This window comes from Pyxicephalus adspersus, chromosome 1 (genome assembly GCF_032062135.1).
Source record: "Pyxicephalus adspersus chromosome 1, UCB_Pads_2.0, whole genome shotgun sequence".
NCBI classification, from domain to species: Eukaryota; Metazoa; Chordata; class Amphibia; order Anura; family Pyxicephalidae; genus Pyxicephalus; species Pyxicephalus adspersus.
The window spans coordinates 83,497,865-83,518,718 of record NC_092858.1 but is presented as its reverse complement, the minus strand read 5'-3'; the positions used below and the strand labels follow the sequence as shown (position 1 = coordinate 83,518,718).

Sequence of the window (20,854 nt, the reverse complement as noted above, 5' to 3'; positions counted from 1 at the left end):
AGGTTTAATCATTCCATCTTTATTCTGTACAAAGAAGGATATGGATCTGCTAAAGGGCCTAGCATTTCACTTTGAAATTAAATTAATTTTTGAAAACTGTCAATGTGGCTTCTTATCTGTTTTGATGAGATTTTCTCTCTAGAGTCTGGTTCTGGGAACGGAACCTCTACATTGACATTATGGTGACAGACTTGGAAATCAAGGTGTGGAAAATCTGAAATCTGAGATACCAGAATCTATTGCACCGTTTACCTTGTCGTTTTTACCCGAAACTGAAAAATCAGTCTGTTACTTTGACAAGTAACAGCTGTCCTGACAGGTTCCCCTTAAGTGTATTGGGCGTGGATTCTTATCTGTGGATTGAACAGAGATTTTAGCTATTCTTTTTCCAACTCGTCCAATTTCCATATTATTGTCAGTTTAGGTCCAGGCAGACTAGAAACAGCAGCTTAGGTAATGTGTATAGTAATTTCTCTGAATAGTTTGTACTTGTAGAAACAGGACTTGTGCGTTTGCAACTGTAATCATTTTATTTCCCTAGATTTCTGCTAAAAATGCAACAACCTTTTGTGAACTTTGGTTTAATGGGCATGCCAAATAGTAATCAACACTTTGCAGAGGTAACCCCTGGCTAGCCAGCAGCTGCTTCCTCGCCACCGGGGATATACTTAGCTCATTACCTTTGGCACTGGTTTATATGACAATAACATCTGCACTGGAAGAAATGTGGATATCCATGTTTCTATTTAAAATTATCCAGATCTGCATAAAGATAACATATATTTTTTTTAGGTTTTAGTTTATCATTTAGTGGGTGTGTGCACCTTACCATATATGTGTTACAAACCTGATCATTTCAAACTGAGCCTTTGATAAACGATATGACACCTAAAAAAAAGGGTAGCATACCTGATTCGTATTTCTTTACAATTCAGGTAAATGTTGAGCTGGTCTTCTCACTTTTCAGCCTCCTACTGCCTATTCCATTATAGTATAATTAAAGTGGCTCTGAAGAGGAATAGTTCATGCCCAAATAATTTGATGTTGATGTTGCTGCTTTTGTTAATAGTAGCATGACCACAGGTTGAAATTAATTCCCCAGTCTATGCCCTTTTGTTGAATCATTTTGTTAAATTCATATATCTATTTATTAGTGCTAGATAGCATTTTAGCACTCTTTTATACATGATCTTACGAGTCCTAAAAAAAGAAATAGATTTGCAATGTTGCACAATATCTCCACTTATAAAAGGTAATAAATGGGACATTTTAAAAAGTTTTTGTAACAAGTTTTTGTTACAAGAAAGAATGTTTGAAATGTTTGAAAGAACTTATCACTTTGTAGTTACCCCAATATACCTTGGGCTCGGAACGAGGCCTGCAGGTGTCACAAGTAAACCATAAATCAGTCCACATTACTTTCACATATCTGATTCGGATGTCAGGATGCGTGTCTACTTCAACATGGAACTAACCTGTTTTTCTTTCTCTTTAATTACTTATGGTAAATCTATGTGTTAAGGAAATAGATACATTGTAAATACAATCAGATGTGTCTATACTTGCAAGCTGTTCTCTGTTTTATGTTCCCCTCACCTCAATATATTCAGTTATTTTTATTGATGCAGATTAGTTATATATCTAGTGAAAATCTTGAGTAATATATTTAAAATTTGAACCGATGTTTATAGAAATTTAGTTGGATGCTGATTATCTAAGTGCAAAATTTTACATTTTTATTTCTTTGTAACTAAAATATCTATTTATTACTTTTACCTTTTCCTTTTTCAGTTGAAACTGTGGAACAAGTTCAGAATTTCCAACATTCCCTCACTGATCTTTATTGAAGCGTCCACAGGGAAGATTGTATGCAGGAATGGCCTCTTGTTAATAAGAGATGACCCAGAAGGTCAGTAAACACATTCATTGACCCATAATAACTGCTCTGCTTACTTGGAAGTTATTAAATGCCAGAAGTGTTCTCTTTGATATTTGTGACATTAACTTTAAATAATTTTCACAGTAATGAATTATAATTCTCTAAATATATACATCTCCTAAGGAGCAACAGAAGCTTATATTGGCCCAGGGAAAGCAATTTGGTTTCTTTTTTTTTTTTTAAAGGGAACAAACAATGTTTTTTTTTTTTTATAGCATTCTATTTATTTTGTTTACTAAAGTTTTTTTTTTGTCTTTTAAATATTAATATATTACTATTGTATTTTAATTTTTTATATTTACCCTCCAGTGTCAGCCTGGTACTATAGGATTTGTGACTACATACCTGAATAGCAGCATCTCAAGTTATTCATACACAAATCTAAATTATGGATGGACATAATCTCCCCCTACTTTTCAGTGGATTTGTGCAGCGTCTTTTTTAATATAAACGTGTACTTTGACACGAAGTGTTGCAAAATTTGCCTAGTGATGGCATTTTGGGATTCTATTCTCATCCAATGGTCATCTTTTGAGTTCATTTTCTTAAGTTGGCCAATTCTGAACAGTTCAGTGTTTTTTTTTTAATCGTTGCCATTTATAGATTTTCCTTACATTGTAATGATTGATTTAAAATAATTCAATCTCTCAGAACCGCTAGACTGATGGCTATTCACAACTATCTGAGAGCTTGGTCTTGATATGATTACACCACACATGACTGTAGGAAACAGAACACCAGACTCCTGATAAGTTTCAATAAAACTGGTTCCAACTGCATACTACCAATGTTAGACCAGATTTTCTTGGTCTTTTTACCAGTAAATTTCAGGTCTTCAGAGAACCCATGCAATGAATGCTGTAACTGCACCTGTACATTAGCATTGTGGTCAGTGGGAAGAATGTCACCCTTACAAGTAGCCAAAACAAATTACAGTTAGGTCCATAAATATTTGGACAGAAACAACTTTTTTTCTAATTTTGATTCGGTACATTACCATCATTATTTTAAATGAAACAACTCCAGTGCAGTTGAACTGCAGACTTTCAGCTTTATTTCAGTGGGTTGAACAAAAACATTGCATAAAATGTGAGGAACTAAAACCTTTTCTTTACACAATCACTTCATTTCAGGGGCTCAGAATTAATTGGAAAGCTGAAAATAAAATGTTCATTTCTAATATTTGGTTGAAAACCCTTTGCTGGCAATGACAGCCTGTAGTCTGGAACTCATGGACATCACCAGATGCTGGGTTTCCTCCTTTTTTAATGCTCTGCCAGGCTTTTACTGCAGCGGCTTTCAGTTGCTGTTTGTTTGTGGGCCTTTCTGTCCGAAGTTTAGTCTTCAACAAGTGAAATGCATGCTCAATTGGGTTCATATCAGGTGACTGACTTGGCCATTCAAGATTATTCCACTTTGCTTTAATAAACTCCTGGGTTGCTTTTGGCTCTATGTTTGGGTCATTGTCCATCTGTAATATGAAACGCCTCCCAATCAATGTGACTGCATTTAGCTGGATTTGAGCAGACAGTATGTCTCTGAACACCTCAGAATTTATTCGGCTGCTTCTGTCCTGTGTCACATCATGGATAAACACTAGTGTCCCAGTGCCACTGGCAGCCATGCACGCCGAAGCCATCACACTGCCTCCGCCATGTTTTACAGATGATGTGCTATGCTTTGGATCATGAGCTGTTCCACGCCTTCCCCATACTTTTTTCTTGCCATCATTCTGGTAAAGGTTGATCTCGGTTTCATCTGTCCAAAGAATGTGTTCCCAGAACTGTGCTGGCTTTTTTAGATGTCTCAAATTAACTCCAGGCCTTTTATCTGTTTAATTGATAATGACATAACGAAGGAATTGCCCACACCAGCCCATGAAATGGTCTTTGTGTCAATTGTCCAATTACTTTTGAGCCTCTGAAATGAAGTGATTGTGTAAAAAAGGTTTAGTTACTCACATTTTTATGCAATTTTTTTGTTCAATCCACTGAATTAAAGCTGAAAGTCTGCAGTTCAACTACATCTGAGTTGTTTCATTTAAAATTAATTGTAATGTACAGAACCAAAATTAGAAAAAAAATTGTCTCTGTCCAAATATTTATGGACCCAACTGTATTTTATGTCAAGTAAAATGACCTGAAATGCACAAATTGCTTTGTTTAGGGAACCCCCAGCAACCTTTGGCATGTTTGTTTAGGGAACCCTATGCTTTTGAGTTTGTGCATAATATCTGTAGGCAACATGTCAGTCACCAGTTCAGGATCTCTTTTTATTTGATCTTCAAACTTGTAGGGTATACTGATAAGGAAGTATAGATATTTTAAAATTTATTTCTGATCATGAATCTTCCCAGGTCTGGAATTCCCTTGGGGGCCAAAACCTTTCAGTGAAGTTATTGCTGGACCTTTGCTCAGGAACAGTGGCCAGACCCAGGACAGCAGTACATTGGAAGGGTCGTATGTTGGTGTTTATTTCTCTGCACATTGGGTGAGTGTCGGTGAAAAATATATATAAAGAAGGATTGGCGTATTGTCCTCTGGTATATGGTTCAGACGTTTTAATCCAAACTAAGTGCACATTATTGGATGATTCATTGTATATATGTTTTTATTTTATAGAAAACGGCAGTCTTGCAAATAAACCGCTCTTTAAAATCTTGGTTACTGACATCGTCTACTACTTTGTACTTAACATTTACAAGTGACACAATACCCACTATTGACATATATATGAAAAGATATGCACTGAAAGAGAATTTATCTTAAGTTGGGTATGCAGAGGATTTTTTTGTGTGTCCAACAGTTTTTGAGCTTGTACCAGTAGAATCATTTACCCTGGATCACACACTGGTTTGGTATCCATTTGTCCAATGTAATATCCTACTTCCCACTGAATAGGTTTTCAGTGTCAATTCTTGAAAAATTGAGAAAAGGTTTTTAGTTGCTTTAAGAGGTACACATTCATTTGTTGATGTGTAATTTGTATACATAATACATTAATTATTTAAAACATTAATTATTACAAATCCGCTTTTCTGGCTGGTTTGTATAATGTAGCTGACACAGAGGGTCTGATTTATGACAGTTCTCCAAGGCTGGAGAGAATACACTTTAGGAAGTGAAACTGGGTGATCCAGAAAACATGGAATGGTTTTTTAAAAATCATTTGGTATTTGCTAGCAAACATTTTGAATCCTGGACCTAATCCATTCCAGGTTTGCTGGATCACCCAGCTTCACTGATGAAAGTGTATTCTTTCCAGCCTTGGATAGCTTTCATAAATCAGGGCCAGAAAATGGGGCAGTTTTGGGTCGGTTAGATATTGCAATATATAGAGCTAAAATTTGGCACTGATCAGAATCCAAACAAAATGGTAAGCTGCTTATATTCCCTTCATTTAAAATTTGAGATCCAATTGTTTGATGATTCAAAAGAAAGAAAATCTGTCCCTGTGTTCTAGGCCTAATATTTCATTTGTGACCAACTGGCAACAAAAGGCCTATTATCCTAAGTGACCTGTGTGTTTAAGTGTTTAGTAAATGTTAGGCTTCTCCCACTGCTTCTTAAGTCTTGGATGTGAAAATAGGAATTGTTTTGAATATATTTAGTTTGTATCATGTACTTACTGTAATTTTATTATTAAATATGAAACCTTTCTAAATTATAGTGTCCTCCTTGTCGAAGTTTAACAAGAGTATTAGTGGAATCTTATCGAAAAATCAAAGAGTTGGGTCAAAAGTTTGAAATAGTCCTCGTTAGTGCTGACAGGTAAGTGTGGCTCCTTAAAGTTTAAGAACTCCACTTTATTTACATATTAACAATTTATACTGTGGGGTCTGATACGTTTCATAAGCAAGCGTTGCATTAAGGCAAGCCGTTCATTAATATGAGCTGAAAAATTCTACAGACCACACAGCAAATTGAACAATTTTTTGTAGAGCAGTGCACCAGGGAGGGCTCTGTTCATTTTGACAAAAGTACACATCACTGTCAACCTAATACAAGGGTCACTACACAGGTTGCAATATTCCTGCAGCTAGACGATGATGTGCTGCAAATATTGTAAAGTGCTAAAGTGATGCCGTTTTATGTATCTAGTGTATGTATGTATCAAGTGTTAAACAGAAAAAAATCGAACCATATGTGTAGTGAAGAGCATTACTCATGTGGCTCTTGTGATATTTCACTTGAACAATGTTTTATTCTATGCTTGAACATTAATAAAAAATCCCCAGGGAGATGTGTTTCACAATGAAGCCTCCCTTGTTTGGCAGTGCAAAACTGTAAGGATGACATCATGAGTCTTGTATGTTGTTTGCATGAGTCTGGCTGTTGGATAGTAGGATTGTGTTAATACTTTACTGATTGCATTTTAACGTGAAGGTTTAATGGTGCACTTTGGTGTAGTATTTATTTTATGGGAGTGCAATTTATTTTTATCTATATCCATGATGCTTACTGACCATATATCAACAGCTGCTTTTTCAAATGAGCCACTAATAATTTTGTGAAAGTTATCAACCTAATCAGTGTGGAAAACTGTAAGGGTTGCAGGCGGACCTCCAGGTCCCATTTACTTGTGTTGGCCAGCCTACTTCCCTCACTATTCTTCAATTGCATGATATATATATCCTGTATCACTGTCTGTATTAGTCTGTCATTTGCAATCCCTATTTAATGTACAGCACTGCGTAATATGTTGGCGCTATATAAATCCTGTTTAAAAATAATAATAATATATGGGTATATTTGTTGACTAAAGTAAACATTTTGGGAATTTAAAAATGACGTATCCATTTTGGTGGACTTATGAACAGAATATTGAAATATATAAAGAAAATATACAAATAGTCTTTGTGTCAGCAAGTATAACTGAAAATTATGTGCTCAATAAACCAGCAAGATACACAGAGGAACACTGAACACCTGCCAATTTATTTCTTATATCTGGGGACAGTAAACCTAATCTTGGTGAGATGATATTAGCTGGCAACAGCTGAATAGCGCTGGAATGAAAAAAAACACTGGGCGACTGAAACTTTTCCAAGAAACTTTGTTTTTGGGATATAGCTAAATGCATTACAGTAAAAGGTTTTATGATTCTCAGCATCTGAAATAAACAAACTTTTTGTAAAAATATCTATAATTTGGATTAAAGACCATTTTACCAAAAAGTGCAGTTCTGCAAGACACATTTTTGTTCAATTCAATAGTCTGAATGCACATTGATGGCTCAGACAGCATGGATGAGATCTCATGTTCAGATTAGTTGGCAATGTATTGTAAAAAAAATTGTTCATGAATTCAATTAAGTAAGTTTGTTTTATTGAATGTTCATCTAAATGTAGGTCGGATTAAATTCTGTTTTTAAGGATTTTGGAAAGTGTAGCTTGAAGAGCTTTGCACATACTGATGATCCTTTCTTTTTGCATAATTTTCAACTGTTTGTTGCAAAGCACTGTCAAAGTGGGCCACAAGACAACTAAGACAACTAAGGGTGAAAATGCATCATCGTTTGGGGATTACTTTATTCTGGAAATCTCTGCACCTTTGCTCTTAAATTCAAAGCAACTGTTTTAAAATATTAAAAGTAAGATCTTGTCTCAGTGAGCATGGCAATGTGTCAAAGTGGGCCACAAGACAACTAAGACAACTAAGGGTGAAAATGCATCATCGTTTGGGGATTACTTTATTCTGGAAATCTCTGCACCTTTGCTCTTAAATTCAAAGCAACTGTTTTAAAATATTAAAAGTAAGATCTTGTCTCAGTGAGCATGGCAATGTGTCTGTTAAATCTTTATTTGCTCCTTGGTTTCACATTGTTAGCAATGCTTTGACCTCCTTCCTACTTTTGGCTGAAGACCTGTGCAGTTAAATCCTTATGTCCAGTTAAAGCATGCATATCATGGACTGAAGACAGCAAGGCAGATGGAGTTGAACAGCAAAGGCCAAAGCTTTGACCAAGCAGTATCTACTGTAAAATAAACCTGTTCCTTGATTACTAAAAAAAAAAAAAAAAAAAACCTTTTAAACATATTTATACCTGTCCATTCTGGCGCACTGCATTAATACAAGCCATTTCAAAGCAGCCCGTTCATTTGATTGTACAACCAATGCACCAGAACAGGGGAAAAAACATACCTGCACCTTTTGTTCCTTACCTTCCATATTTCACATAGCAACATAGTAGTACACACAATAGAGTGGTTGCATATATGTGCGTTGGGCTGTGTGCTGAGTGCTGACATGTGGTAAGATAATCCATTCAAAGTGCGCTGTGGTTGCAACTAAAAAGGGAGGGATTGTTTTTAAACTCTTTTACTGGTTTTACGAATATGTAACTAACATGCCTATTGTTTGGGCACAGTTGCACATTAAAACCAATACTGATAAAAACTAGATGTTTTTTCTTTGCTCATCATTATGAGCCATAATGCCAAATCAGCTGGCCCCTTTCTGGAGCCAGAAAAGCATTTGTTTGCTTTGCAAAGCCACATTGAATATTTAGGTTTATACTGTTCCTAAAAATGTTATCACATCCTGTATTAATACTGTCCTTTTTAGTTTTTGTTTTTTTAAATGTTAATTTTTTTTTAAAGTTAAGTAAAGTTTCCTTTTAGAACAAACCACTGAGTCAAGAATTCCTGATTACATTTGACTTATTATCTCTGTGTATTATAGTTGTTGAAAAAATACCATGAACTATATTGCTTTTCTTGTTCTTTATCATTTAGGTCAGAAGAATCTTTTAAGCAGTATTTCAGTGAGATGCCTTGGTTGGCAGTTCCGTACAGTGATGAAGCACGACGGTCACGGTTAAACCGACTATATGGAATACAAGGTGAGCTATACCATTGTTTTCATTATAATTACTCTGGGAAAACCAAATACTTCACATGTAGTCATACATATATAATGAAATGAAAATTTGATTGTCCACATGACTAGTAAAATCTTAAATCCATCCACAAAGAATGACTAGTAACCTGGATGGTTAGGTTGCATTATTAATTGGGCTTATGTATTACTGACTGCTTATGGAAGAGTTGATTTTTTAAATGTTGGTTTAGAAATGTAAGTGTTCGCTGTTAGCTTTTCTATTTTTTGTTGACCTGTGAATGTTTTTTTTTTATTGATAATATATTACTAGTTATATTGTGGATGGAATTTTAGGTTACTTCTGATGTAGTAAACACTACAATTTTCTGGACATTTCTTTTAATGGCAATAACAACACACTGAACGTTCCATTCACATCATTCCCTTTTCCCACCACACTCATACTCGTAACACAATTTTTTCTGGAACTCATACACTATTTTTACAGATGCTGAAGTTGCTGCTCTTGTATGTTTATTCAACAGTGTGTGTACTTTACACTACTAATGTCATATTCTGATTTAAAGCATCTGTGGTGTGAATTTGTATCGGGGTCTAACAATGGCTTTATAGTTTATTTACATACTGATACAAGTAACCCCCAACATATACTGTACAGTGCCTTATAAGGGGCATTGAAACAATAACATATGTGCCTTCTTTGAAGGGAATTACAATCTACCAGTATGTTTTTAGATTTGGGGTGAAAGCCTATGTGAGAACAATTCCCACAGTCAGAACATTTTCTTCTGTAAATGAACCCAAGGCTGAAATACCCTGAAGATAATAGTGTGCTGCTCAAACTTGTTTTCTCTTAAAACTCTAAACAGACTGCTTTAGGTCTTTATAACTGTTGTATTTTTTTTCAGGATAGAAGAGGGGGAGGAGGGTTTTTATAATGTCATTCCATATATCTTGTGCCTCTGCTTTTTTCCAAGTCCATAGCAAATGCCAGAGTAGGTCAGCTTCCTTGACAGATACTGCTTACATTTTACCACCTGTCAGGGAGACATAAGGTTAGATCTGAGCTGTTGAACATACGGTCCGCAGGTCAGAATCCAGCCTGCCAAACCATATTTCTCATATATTTTTTTTTTTTATTTATACTGCGTAATATGTTGGCACTTTATAATAAAAAAATAATATTAATAACAAACAAATCCAGCATAGGAAGTTTCTTATTAAACTCTTTCTCTTCTGGGCTTTGATGTAGATTGTCATCTGCTGAGGAATGGAGTAATGAGTCTTTCTGAATTCATTTTGTTTCAAAATTTTTAGCAACAGGTTTGTGTACCAGTTTGTATGCAGGTGTGGTTTAAAATGTTTATACGGGTTGCAGAATTGTTTATGTTGGAGGGAAGAGTGTCCACTAACTGACAAATGTACCTTAGACAGTGAGGGAAAGAAGTTTTTGATCCCCTGCTGATTTTGTACGTTTGCCCTTTGACAAAGAAATGACCAGTCTATAATTGTAATGGTAGGTTATTTGTAGCTGTGAGAGACAGAATAACAACAGAACCCTCAAAAACCCAGTGCTTGTAATGAGTGAAATAAGTATTTGATCCCTTCGCAAAGATGACTTATGAGTACTTGATGGCAAACGCCTTGGTGGCAATCACAGAGGTCAGACGTTTCTTGTAGTTGGCCATCAGGTTTGCACACATCTCAGGAGGGATTTTGTCCCACTCCTCTTTGCAGATCCTCTCCAAATCAGTAAGGTTTTGAGGCTGATGTTTGGCAACTCGAACCTTCAGCTCCCTCCACAGATTTTCTATAGGATTAAGGTCTGGAGACTGGCTAGGCCACTCTAGGACCTTCATGTGCTTCTTCTTGAGCCACTCCTTTGTTGCCTTGGCCATGTGTTTTTTGGTAAATGCCCTGGCTGAAGGAAGGAAGTGCTTACCCAAGAATTGACAGTACATGGCCCCGTCCATTGTCCCTTTGATGCAGTGAAGGTGTCCTGCCCCCTTAGCAGAAAAACACCCCCAAAGCATAATGTGTCCACCTCCATGTTTGAAGGTGGGGATGGTGTTCTTGGGGTCATAGGCAGCATTCCTCCTCCTCCAAACACAGCGAGTTGAGTTGATACCAAAGAGCCCAATTTTGGTCTCATCTGACCACAACACTTTCACCCAGTTCCCCTCTGGATCATTCAGATGTTCATTGGCAAACTGCAGACGTGACTGTGCATATGCTATCTTGAGCAGGGGGACATTGCGGGCTCTGCAAGATTTCAGGCCTTCATGGCCAATTGTTTTCTTGGTCCCAGCTGCCCTGAGATCATTGACAAGTTCCCCCTGTGTAGTTCTGTGTAGCTTCGTCACCATTCTCATGATCATTTCAACTTCATGAGGGGAGATTTTGCATGGAGCCCCAGACTGAGGGAGATTGACAGTTATTTTGTGTTTTTTTTCTTGTGTAGGTCTACAATCTTGTCGCTGACATCCTTAGACAGCTCTTTGGTCTTAGTCATGGTGGCTAGTTTGGAATCTGATTGATTGTTGGATTCTGTGGACAGGTGTCTTATACAGGTACTGTAACAGGCTTGGATAAGGAGCACTCCCTTACAGAGGGTGCTCCTAATCTCAGCTCGTTACCTGCATACAGACAGGAAGACACCAGGGAGCCTAAAATCTTGCTGGTTGATAGGGGATCAAATACTTATTTCACTCATTACAATGCACATCAAGCTCTGACTTTTGAGCACTGGATTTTTGAAGGTTCTTTGAAGGTTTTATTCTTTTTTTCTGTCTCTCACACCTACAATAAACCTACCATTACAATTATAGACTGGTCATTTCCTTGTCAGAGGGCAAACGTACAAAATCAGCAGGAGATCAAATACTCCCCCCCCCCACTGTATACTACTTCTGACTTTTGCATAATGTACTTTGCATACTACTGACCTCTACACATTGTGTATATCTTTTTTTACTCCTGACCCCTATACTCTGCATGTTAACTATATACACATATACAGAGTGCTGAAGCACATTGTTTAATGTTACAGTGCATCAGAATACAATAAATGAAAATATTACATTACTAGGATTACTAGGTGTATTCTGAAAAATTAGGACATCGGGGAAGTTGCCTTTGTCTCGTGTTGGGGCTGCCTTGAGCAAAGCTTTTTTTGTGGGGACAATCCTAAATTGTAAAAGACCCCTTGTGGATCCAGATGATGGATGCAATTGTGATAGCAGCTAATAGGCTGTTCACATGTCACTAACAAGGCGCAAGGCAATACAAGACATTATCTTCTACACTGCACAGCAGGAGTTAGTTTATTGAGTCTTTATTTGAGTTTTTAAATTAAAAAATGGAAGTAAGGAGTAAGAGGGGAAATTAGTTTTAAAAAAATGTTCTTGCCTAAAGCTTTGACTGTTACCAGTGCTCTGTCCCTTCCTGATCATTATTTTAAATGATCGTATTGTGCACAATTCTGTACATGCTATAACAAAACGATCATTCAATTATAATCCACCAATAATGTACACACACTAGATACGATCGTTTGAACGATGCAGGAAGTGACGTGTATCACAGAACAATCCATGATCACTGAATGACCATACACACAATAGATGGCAAACAATTGTCGCCCAATCCGATCACAGTCATCAGAAACAAACATCGAAATAGGAGCTGTAGGTCAGATAGCTGAAAACAGTTGAACCTAATTGGATAATCCGTATAGAGCCACTACCCAGAACTAATTTTCATAAAATGGTTTATGTGAAACCAGATTTAATGCTATCTATGGATAATTTTGTAAAATTAGATTATGAGAACAAAGCTTATTTAAGTTCCTTTCTTCTAAAGTAATTACTGTCAACTTGCATTCTGTTGCCTCTTCTTGTTGTTAGTGGCAACCAAATAAAGGAACAGGCTGCACATGAAAGGTATCATGGGAAAAATGTCAAATACTTTTACATATGTAGCTATGTGTTATTAGTAACTCTATTTGTTATATCCTTTTTTTTTTTGTTTTTTTGTTGAGTGTAGCAGTCCTTTCAAGAAATTTTGCGAAGGAAGGATGACAAAGAAAGGTTACAGGCCACCAGCAGCAGAATCTGTCTGGGGGTGGGCGTGGGGGTGGTTTTATAGGACATAAATAACACTGGGGAGCATTTTGAACACATTTTTTGTTGAATGTTTAATCGTATTTACACTAAAAAATAGGTATGCTGATTCTGAAAGTGCAGTTAGTTTTCTTCTATCACATCAGGGTTTTTCTCTACCGCTTATTTGAGATTAATATAGCCTGGATTTGTATAGGCTATTCATTTACATGCAGGACAGTGTGGTCAGAGGTTGTGCGCTGCTCTACGTAGTGAATAAGCAAAATTTGTTTTTCTACTTACACACGTGTTTCATTTCTTTCAGATCACGTCTGGCTCTGCTGTTTCTCGTTGTAAGTGCCTAAACAACCCTGATTCACTTTGTTATATCTGTGGCAGTTTCATCATTCCCAGTCAAAGGGTGAACATCAGTCTATTTATAGAGCAAGCCTATTTGCCATATTTCCAAGTTAAACTTGATGATCAAGATAAGTCTTGGGCCCCTCACAAGTTGTGTAAACAGTGTGTCGAGGGTTCACGGATGTGGACAAAGGGAACATGTGATAAGATGCCATTTGGTATACCTATGGTTTGGCGAGAGCCAGGGGATCGTTTCAGTGACTGTTACTTTTGTATAGTGAAAACTTCAGGATATAACAAGAAAAATAAATGTAACATAGAGTATCCTAGTCTACCATCGGCTATTCACCCAGTGGCTCATTCAGATGAAATCCCAGTGCCAGTTTTCGTTACACTATCCTCTCTTGAAGAGTGAATATGGTGATGAACCAGGTGAAAACAATGATGAAGAGTTTGAAATCGAAGAGCAATCTCTCTGTAAGAGATTTGATGAGCATGAGTTGAGTGATTTGGCACGTGATTTGGGACTATTGAAGGCTTCAGAAGTCCTAGCATCAAGACTGCGTGAGAAAAACTTACTTGAAAAAGGAACAAAGGTATTGTACTTTCGAACCAGAGAAATTGCATTTCTGCAGTACTTTAGAACTGACAGTGGCTTTGTGTATTGCCATAACATACCTGGTTTAATGGAGGAATTGGGAATTCCTATCTATAACTCAACTGAATGGCGACTATTCATTGATGTTTCAAAGCTGAGCTTAAAGTGTGTCGTCCTTCACAATGGCAATAAATTTGGGTCAGTCCCAACTGGCCATTTAGTTTCTCTTTGTAAACAATATGCAGACATAATGTAATTGAGTTGTTGAAATATCACCAACTCAATTGGGTCATCTGTGTTGACCTTAAAATGGTATGCTTCCTTCTTGGTCTGCAACGTAGATACACCAAGTATCCCTGTTATCTGTGCATGTGGGACAGCAGAGCTTGTGAGAGGCATTAGGTGGAAAGGAATTGCCCTCCCAGATCTGCCCTAAAACCAGGTGATCCAAACATTCTACATGAGCCACTTTTTGATAGAAAGCATATTATTTTCCCGCCTCTGCACATGAAACTGGGTCTGATGAAGCAGTTCGTTAAAGCTTTGCCAACTGAAGGAGACTGTTTCTAGTACCTCATTTTGGCATTTCCTAGCCTGTCATTTGAAAAAATAAAGGCCGGTGTGTTTGATGTTCCACAGATTCGGCAGCTCATCAAAGATGAGCATTTCATCAGGACAATGTCAGAAGTCGAAAAGAATGCTTAGTTATCATTCATAGCCATTGTCAAGGACTTTCTTGGAAACACACTAGCAAATAATTACACAGAAATTGTCCAGAAACTCTTGGAGAGCTACAAAATGCTTGGTTGCAATATGAGCATCAAGGGGCATTTTTTGCATAGCCATCTTTCTAACTTCACGGAAAACCTTGGTGTAGTCAGTGATGAGCAAGGTGAACGATTTCACCAAGATTTGAAGGTCATTGAAGGATGGTATTGGTATATGGGATGTACATATGATGGCTGACTATTGTTGGAGCATCTGGTGGGATTGTCCTAACACTGAACACTCCAGGAAAAGCTATAAGCATAAGTTTTTACCTTAATCGCTTACCCGATAAATTTTTAAACGTTTTACTGTAAAAAAAAAATGTCATAGAGTAACAAAGATATCCTTTGTATGAACAAAATAAATTTAACTAAACTGTAGATTCAAGTTTTTATTTTATTGTATGAAAAATTTGTATGTTTTTTGACAAAAATGGCAGGGTACCCTGGGTATTATAAAAACTGGATGTGAAAGCAAAAAACTGGGGTCTTTTCTGGATTCTCCACCCAAAAATTTGTAAAAAAAACAAGTGTAAGATCTAACTCAACATAAAATGCATTTCCCAGTGTAATATTATGTTAAAGCTCGCAGTCTCAATTAACAGTTAGGTCCATAAATATTTGCATAGAGACAACTTTTTTTCTAATTTTGGTTCTGTACATTACCACAAATATTTTAAATGAAACAACTCAGATGTAGTTGAGCAAAAAGATTGCATAAAAATGTGAGGAACTAAAGCCTTTTTTACACAATCACTTCATTTCAGGGGCTCAAAAGTAATTAGACAAATTAAGAAGCTGAAAATAAAATGTTAATTTCTAATACTTGGTTGAAAACCCTTTGCTGACAATGACAGCCTGTAGTCTTGAACTCATGGACATCACCAGATGCTGGGTTTCCTCCTTTTTATTGCTCTGCTAGGCCTTTACTGCAGCGGCTTTTAGTTGCTGTTTGTTTGTGGGCCTTTCTGTCCGAAGTTTAGTCTTCAACAAGTGAAATGCATGCTCAGTTGGGTTCAGATCAGATGACTGACTTGGCCATTCAAGAATATTCCACTTCTTTGCTTTATTATAAACTCCTGGGTTGCTTTTGGCTCTATGTTTTGGGTCATTGTCCATCTGTATTATGAAATGCCTCCCAATCAATGTGACTGCATTTAGCTGGATTCGAGCAGACAGTATGTCTCTGAACACCTCAGAATTCATTCGGCTGCTTCTGTCCTGTGTCACATTTACAAGTAAACACTAGATAAACACTAGTGTCCCAGTGCCACTGGCAGCCATGCACACCCAAGCCATCACACTGCCTCCGCCATGTTTTACAGATGATGTGCTATGCTTTGGATCATGAGCTGTTCCACGACTTCTCCATACTTTTTTCTTGCCATCATTCTGGTAAAGGTTGATCTCGGTTTCATCTGTCCAAAGAATGTTTTTTCCAGAACTGTGCTGGCTTTTTTAGATGTTTTTTTTTTTTTTTTTAGCAAAGCCCAATCTAGCCTTTCTATTCTTGAGGCTCATGAATGGCTCGCACCTTGCAGTGCACCCTCTGTATTTACTTTCATGCAGTTTTCTCTTTATGGTAGACTTGGATATCGTTACCCCTACTTCCTGGAGAGTGTTGTTCACTTGGTTGGCTGTTGTGAAGGGGTTTCTCTTCACCATGGAAATGATTCTGTGATCATCCACCACTGTTGTGTTCCATAGACGTCTAAGTCTTTTGGTGTTGCTGAGTTCACCAGTGCTTTGTTTCTTTCTCATGATGTACCAAACTGTAGATTTTGCCACTCCTAATATTGTAACAATTTCGCGAATGGGGTTTTTTTTTTTTTTTTTTGGCAGCTGTTTTTGCAGCTTAAGGATGACTTGTTTCACCTGCATGGAGAGCTCCTTTGACAGCATGTTGTCTGTTAACAGCAAAATCTTCCGCATACAAGCACCCTGTCAGTCTAAGAAATGGAGCACTTGTATAGTGGAAAGAGAGGGATAAGAATAACCTCAAAAATGGGTTAATAGGCCTTCATTGTCTAATCATAGGCTGGAATAGATTGATCAGCAGGTTTCATTATTTAAATGCAGTGTACTTTGCACAGACAACCTGGACTTCCCTGTGGAGTATAGCAGGGGTGCCTGGATCACAATACTGGTTTAATGTTATCACAAAACTTTGGAAAGCCAAGGCAGTTCACTTTCTTGTTTTTCAACTATGTATTTTGCTATCTGTCTAAAGTGCAGCTTTGAGGCAAGAATGCTGGAGGAACGTGAGGTCAAGTGATCTACTTCTCCTTGTGAACTCTTTACTGACCTTGGTGTCATTCAGTTTAAAACATTCCCTCCTTCTCCTCCTCCTCCTGATTTTTTTTTTACTTTGAATCACTGCCAGAATAGGAGCCTAATGATTGATCAGCAGGGATCTATAAACAAATGTTTAAGACACAAAACTAGTAGCAAACATAAAAGGCCATGTGAGGTCAATGCATTTTACACATTTCTAAAAGCATAGTACATATGAATCAGTAAAAGAACCTAATATAGGGCAGAAATCTGCAGTATTTTATATCATTTAAAAATGAGAGTACCAAAAGATCTTATAAAGTATTCAAATCTCAATTCTTTTACATGTGTTTTTGCTTGTATTTGTTGAATTTGTTTGTCAGATTGTACTGCATAGTTTGCACAGGTGACTGTTGTGTACAAGGCACACAAAAACCATCAGTAACCAGTTCTCTTGACTTATAGGTGTAGGTGTGATCTTCTATTGTTAGGCACTGCAATTTTTACATGAATGTTTCACTATATGTTGGACCTTCCATTTTGTCCACATTTTGGACCTCTTCAGTGTTGTGAAAACATGTTATTATAAATTTACGCAAGGCGTAATACAACACACCAGGACAGACCTGTGTAAATAGGTCCTTATTTCTCCATGCAGACTTTATACAATAAAATATCTAATATTCCTTAAAATATTGGTAATAATTGTAAAAGTAAGTATTGGATTATATGATCTTTAAATAGAAACCTTGATTCTAGGTTGTAGGTTGACGTGCAGAAGTCTAGTTTAGTGTGACTGCGTTACTTTTTTTGTTTTGCTTGTACCCTTATTTCTCTATTACAAGTGTGATGTGTAAAGAAAAGGAACTGTATATTGTTGGGTTGTGCAATGCTACTCAGTACACAAGGTTCTTCACTCATAATCCAATCAGTGCTGGCTCAGCAGTGTTAAGGAATGTAAAGCAGTATTTTCTGACATGGAATGAGGGGAATGCACTAACAAAGGTTCAGAAATCTCACATTTTTATGAATTGCTACATATTTTGCCCTTTCTTACTATTTTACAGTAAGAATGGCACCAAAAAAGTCCAGTTTTATATATACTGTTTCAGTTTTAGAATATAGGTTATTAAGCATACAATATTCCTTTTTTATCATGTTTTTTTTACTGAACCTGTATGGAAGTAAAGATGAAGCCTTGTATTGTGATTGTCAGTAGCAATACTGCCTCTTACATTGCTGGCCAGTATGAAGAATGTCACCCTTACATATAGCCAAAAATATATTTGGTGTAGTTTAAATTGTCTTGAAAGGCCCAAATTGCTTATTGGTCAAGGAACCCCTAGCAACCTCTGTAGGAACCAGGAACCCTGGTGGAGAAATACTGCTATAGTCCAATCTCATCTAAGAGCCAGCTCAGTTTTTACTGTGGATGGAATATTATTTACTTTATTTTGACCGTGTATGTTGAAATATGTCTAGTTTTGCATCATTCAAACAATTACATCTAGCTATTAATGGACAACCTATTCTAAATAACTGTAAGGTGCTGATGTACAATGATGTATCCCATTTTCTACTATCTGCTTGGATTCAATAAATTTGTGATGTGTTCCTGTCTGCTTGAAAATTAGATAGGAAACTGCAAAGTCATCAGTGAGCAATAAGGGTTTGATAATCTTGGAATGTGCCTGTACAAATGGCACTTTGCTTTTTTACTCAGTATGTCAGTTTATTGATAGTATTTTACTTTTCTTCTTCAAATACAAGTCAGGATTGAAATGTCTAAATCAATAGGCTTCTGCAAAGCAAACTCAGCCTACAGTTTTTAAAAAGACCGTCTCAGTTTTGGGAAATATCCAGCCAAAACATCCTGCAAGAAAAATAGCAGCTAATAATCCCCTCTACAGCCAACTGTATCTCCTACCTCTCCTTTATTCCAGTGTGACAATTTCTCTTGTATTCAACACTGCCAGTAGGTCTCAGTATTGAAAAACAATAAGTGTTGGGAAGATGGAACCACAACATCCCTAGTATCATATGCTGAAGAGACTTGTAAAGTATTCAACAAAAATTAAAGGTAGGAGACAGGGGTCCAAACAGAAGAGTATATTATCACTTCTCTGGCAGGTATTTTTTTTTTTTTTTTGGTAGAACCCATACAGGATCACTTTAAGAGAGAAATGTATATGGTAACAAATGTGTAGTTACATCCTATTTCTGACTGTGTGACCTTTTAAACTGCATGAGTACATTGTAAGCTTTTATTTGTCATGTGGTTAAAGAACATGTTTTCTGTTTGTATGGTTTATTTTATGGGGATTAGAAATGGTCTCTAGGAGTGCAGATTAGATGTAGTAGCATTGCATGAAATGTGTGGAGGAAGGCCTGGAGATCATGCTGTAAGCATATAGTCCTACATACTAAAGCACAGGCCGGTCTGCTCTGAATCAAGCCTGTGTTAACAAATTTGATTTGTATATGTGGTTTCCCTGTGTGTTTATATTCAGAGTAAGCTTGCTGTGTCATTATCAAACACTCGGAAAAACCTTTTCTTCCTTGGATAAAGAAACTGAACTAAGCACCATTTTAGCAGAGTACCACTTCTTTTAAAACTGCCTCAGTAGTTTGTTGATCGTACCAATTTTATTTAATATTAGAAGACCAGTATTTGGTAAGTTTATCCTGCTATTTCTGATTCAAACACTATTTTGTGTGCTAAGATGGGGAAAAGGTGTATAAAACTACAATGTGCATATATTTATCTTCACTTTACTAGGATAAATGTATTTTATAATGCATTTTCATGATGCATGGAGACAATATTACCAAGGGTTTGGTAGTTTCATGGACTATGTTAGTAGTAATTTAATTTTTTTTTGTTTTGTTGTCCCATTTCCCACATACAGGTATTCCCAATCTTATTATACTGGATCCCAAGGGAGAAGTCATTACACGACAGGGGAGAGTAGAAGTTCTTCACGATGTTGACTGTAAAGAGTTTCCCTGGCACCCCAAACCTGTTGTGGAGCTAACAGAGTTAAATGCAGTTCAGCTGAATGAGGGGCCCTGCCTTGTTCTCTTTGTAGGTAAGGAAAAAGGAGAGATGACATAATTAGTTTCAGTTTAAATATCATGGTTTATGAAGAGTATGTATTACCAAAACATGTTCTCCAGAATGTATTATACATAAGTGGAATACATATGATAAGTTATATGATTACACCTAGATTAGTTATATTTATTTCATTTTGTAGGCATTCACAGCAAACACCAGTGATCCATGTCTTTCCTTTCACTTCACCTTCAAGAATGTTTTTAAAGTTTAAAAAAAATGCTAAATAAATATATAATAAATGTATTTTATATAAATTATTTTCAATATAAATAACACTTGATAACTGATATATGAATAACACAAAGCAGCTGAAGGTTTGATATCTGATCCTATGTATGTACAAAACAAGTTGTCGAGTGTTGAGTCATTAGAGAAAGTATTTACTTAACCTTCTGACACTTTTTAATCGCATTTACATTGTTTTCTAAATTAGCAACTAGCTCCATGTCAGTTAACCATTCATTGGCTTCATTGTTCAGGTAAATCCTGTTTATTATTATTATTAATAATAATAATAATAATAATAGAGAAAACTACTAGTTGTGCTGGCTGGAGTTTGGTTGTGTCTGCCTCTTTCCAAAATTTAACACCAAGGGTTTAGAAAAAATTTTTAGTGTCTTGATGAAGATAAGTAAACTTATGACTTGATCTGTAAAACTATTTTAAAGCAGCAGATTGAGTTTGGTTATTTTAATTTATTTTAATTTAATTTAAAACACTCAACCAAAATCAACAGTATGACTGTAAATCAGTTAGCTAGCTTTGTGTTATATTCTATATTACCACTGAGGCTATTCATGCTGCTGGGTTATAAATGTATTTTTACATTTTAAACACATGATGTTGGATACAGCCA

General features: G+C 36.4%; 1 protein-coding gene across 1 annotated transcript in view; it reads left to right on the top strand.

Annotated features, from left to right (window-relative positions):
• NXN (nucleoredoxin) overlaps positions 1–20,854 on the top strand; it is a 76,359-nt gene that overhangs the window by 41,671 nt on the left and 13,834 nt on the right. The window contains exons 2-6 of the mRNA XM_072416312.1: positions 1,792–1,909; positions 4,296–4,429; positions 5,609–5,709; positions 8,676–8,782; positions 19,790–19,969. Of these exons, the coding sequence (XP_072272413.1) occupies positions 1,792–1,909; positions 4,296–4,429; positions 5,609–5,709; positions 8,676–8,782; positions 19,790–19,969 (640 nt within the window). The remainder of the gene's footprint in view (positions 1–1,791; positions 1,910–4,295; positions 4,430–5,608; positions 5,710–8,675; positions 8,783–19,789; positions 19,970–20,854) is intronic.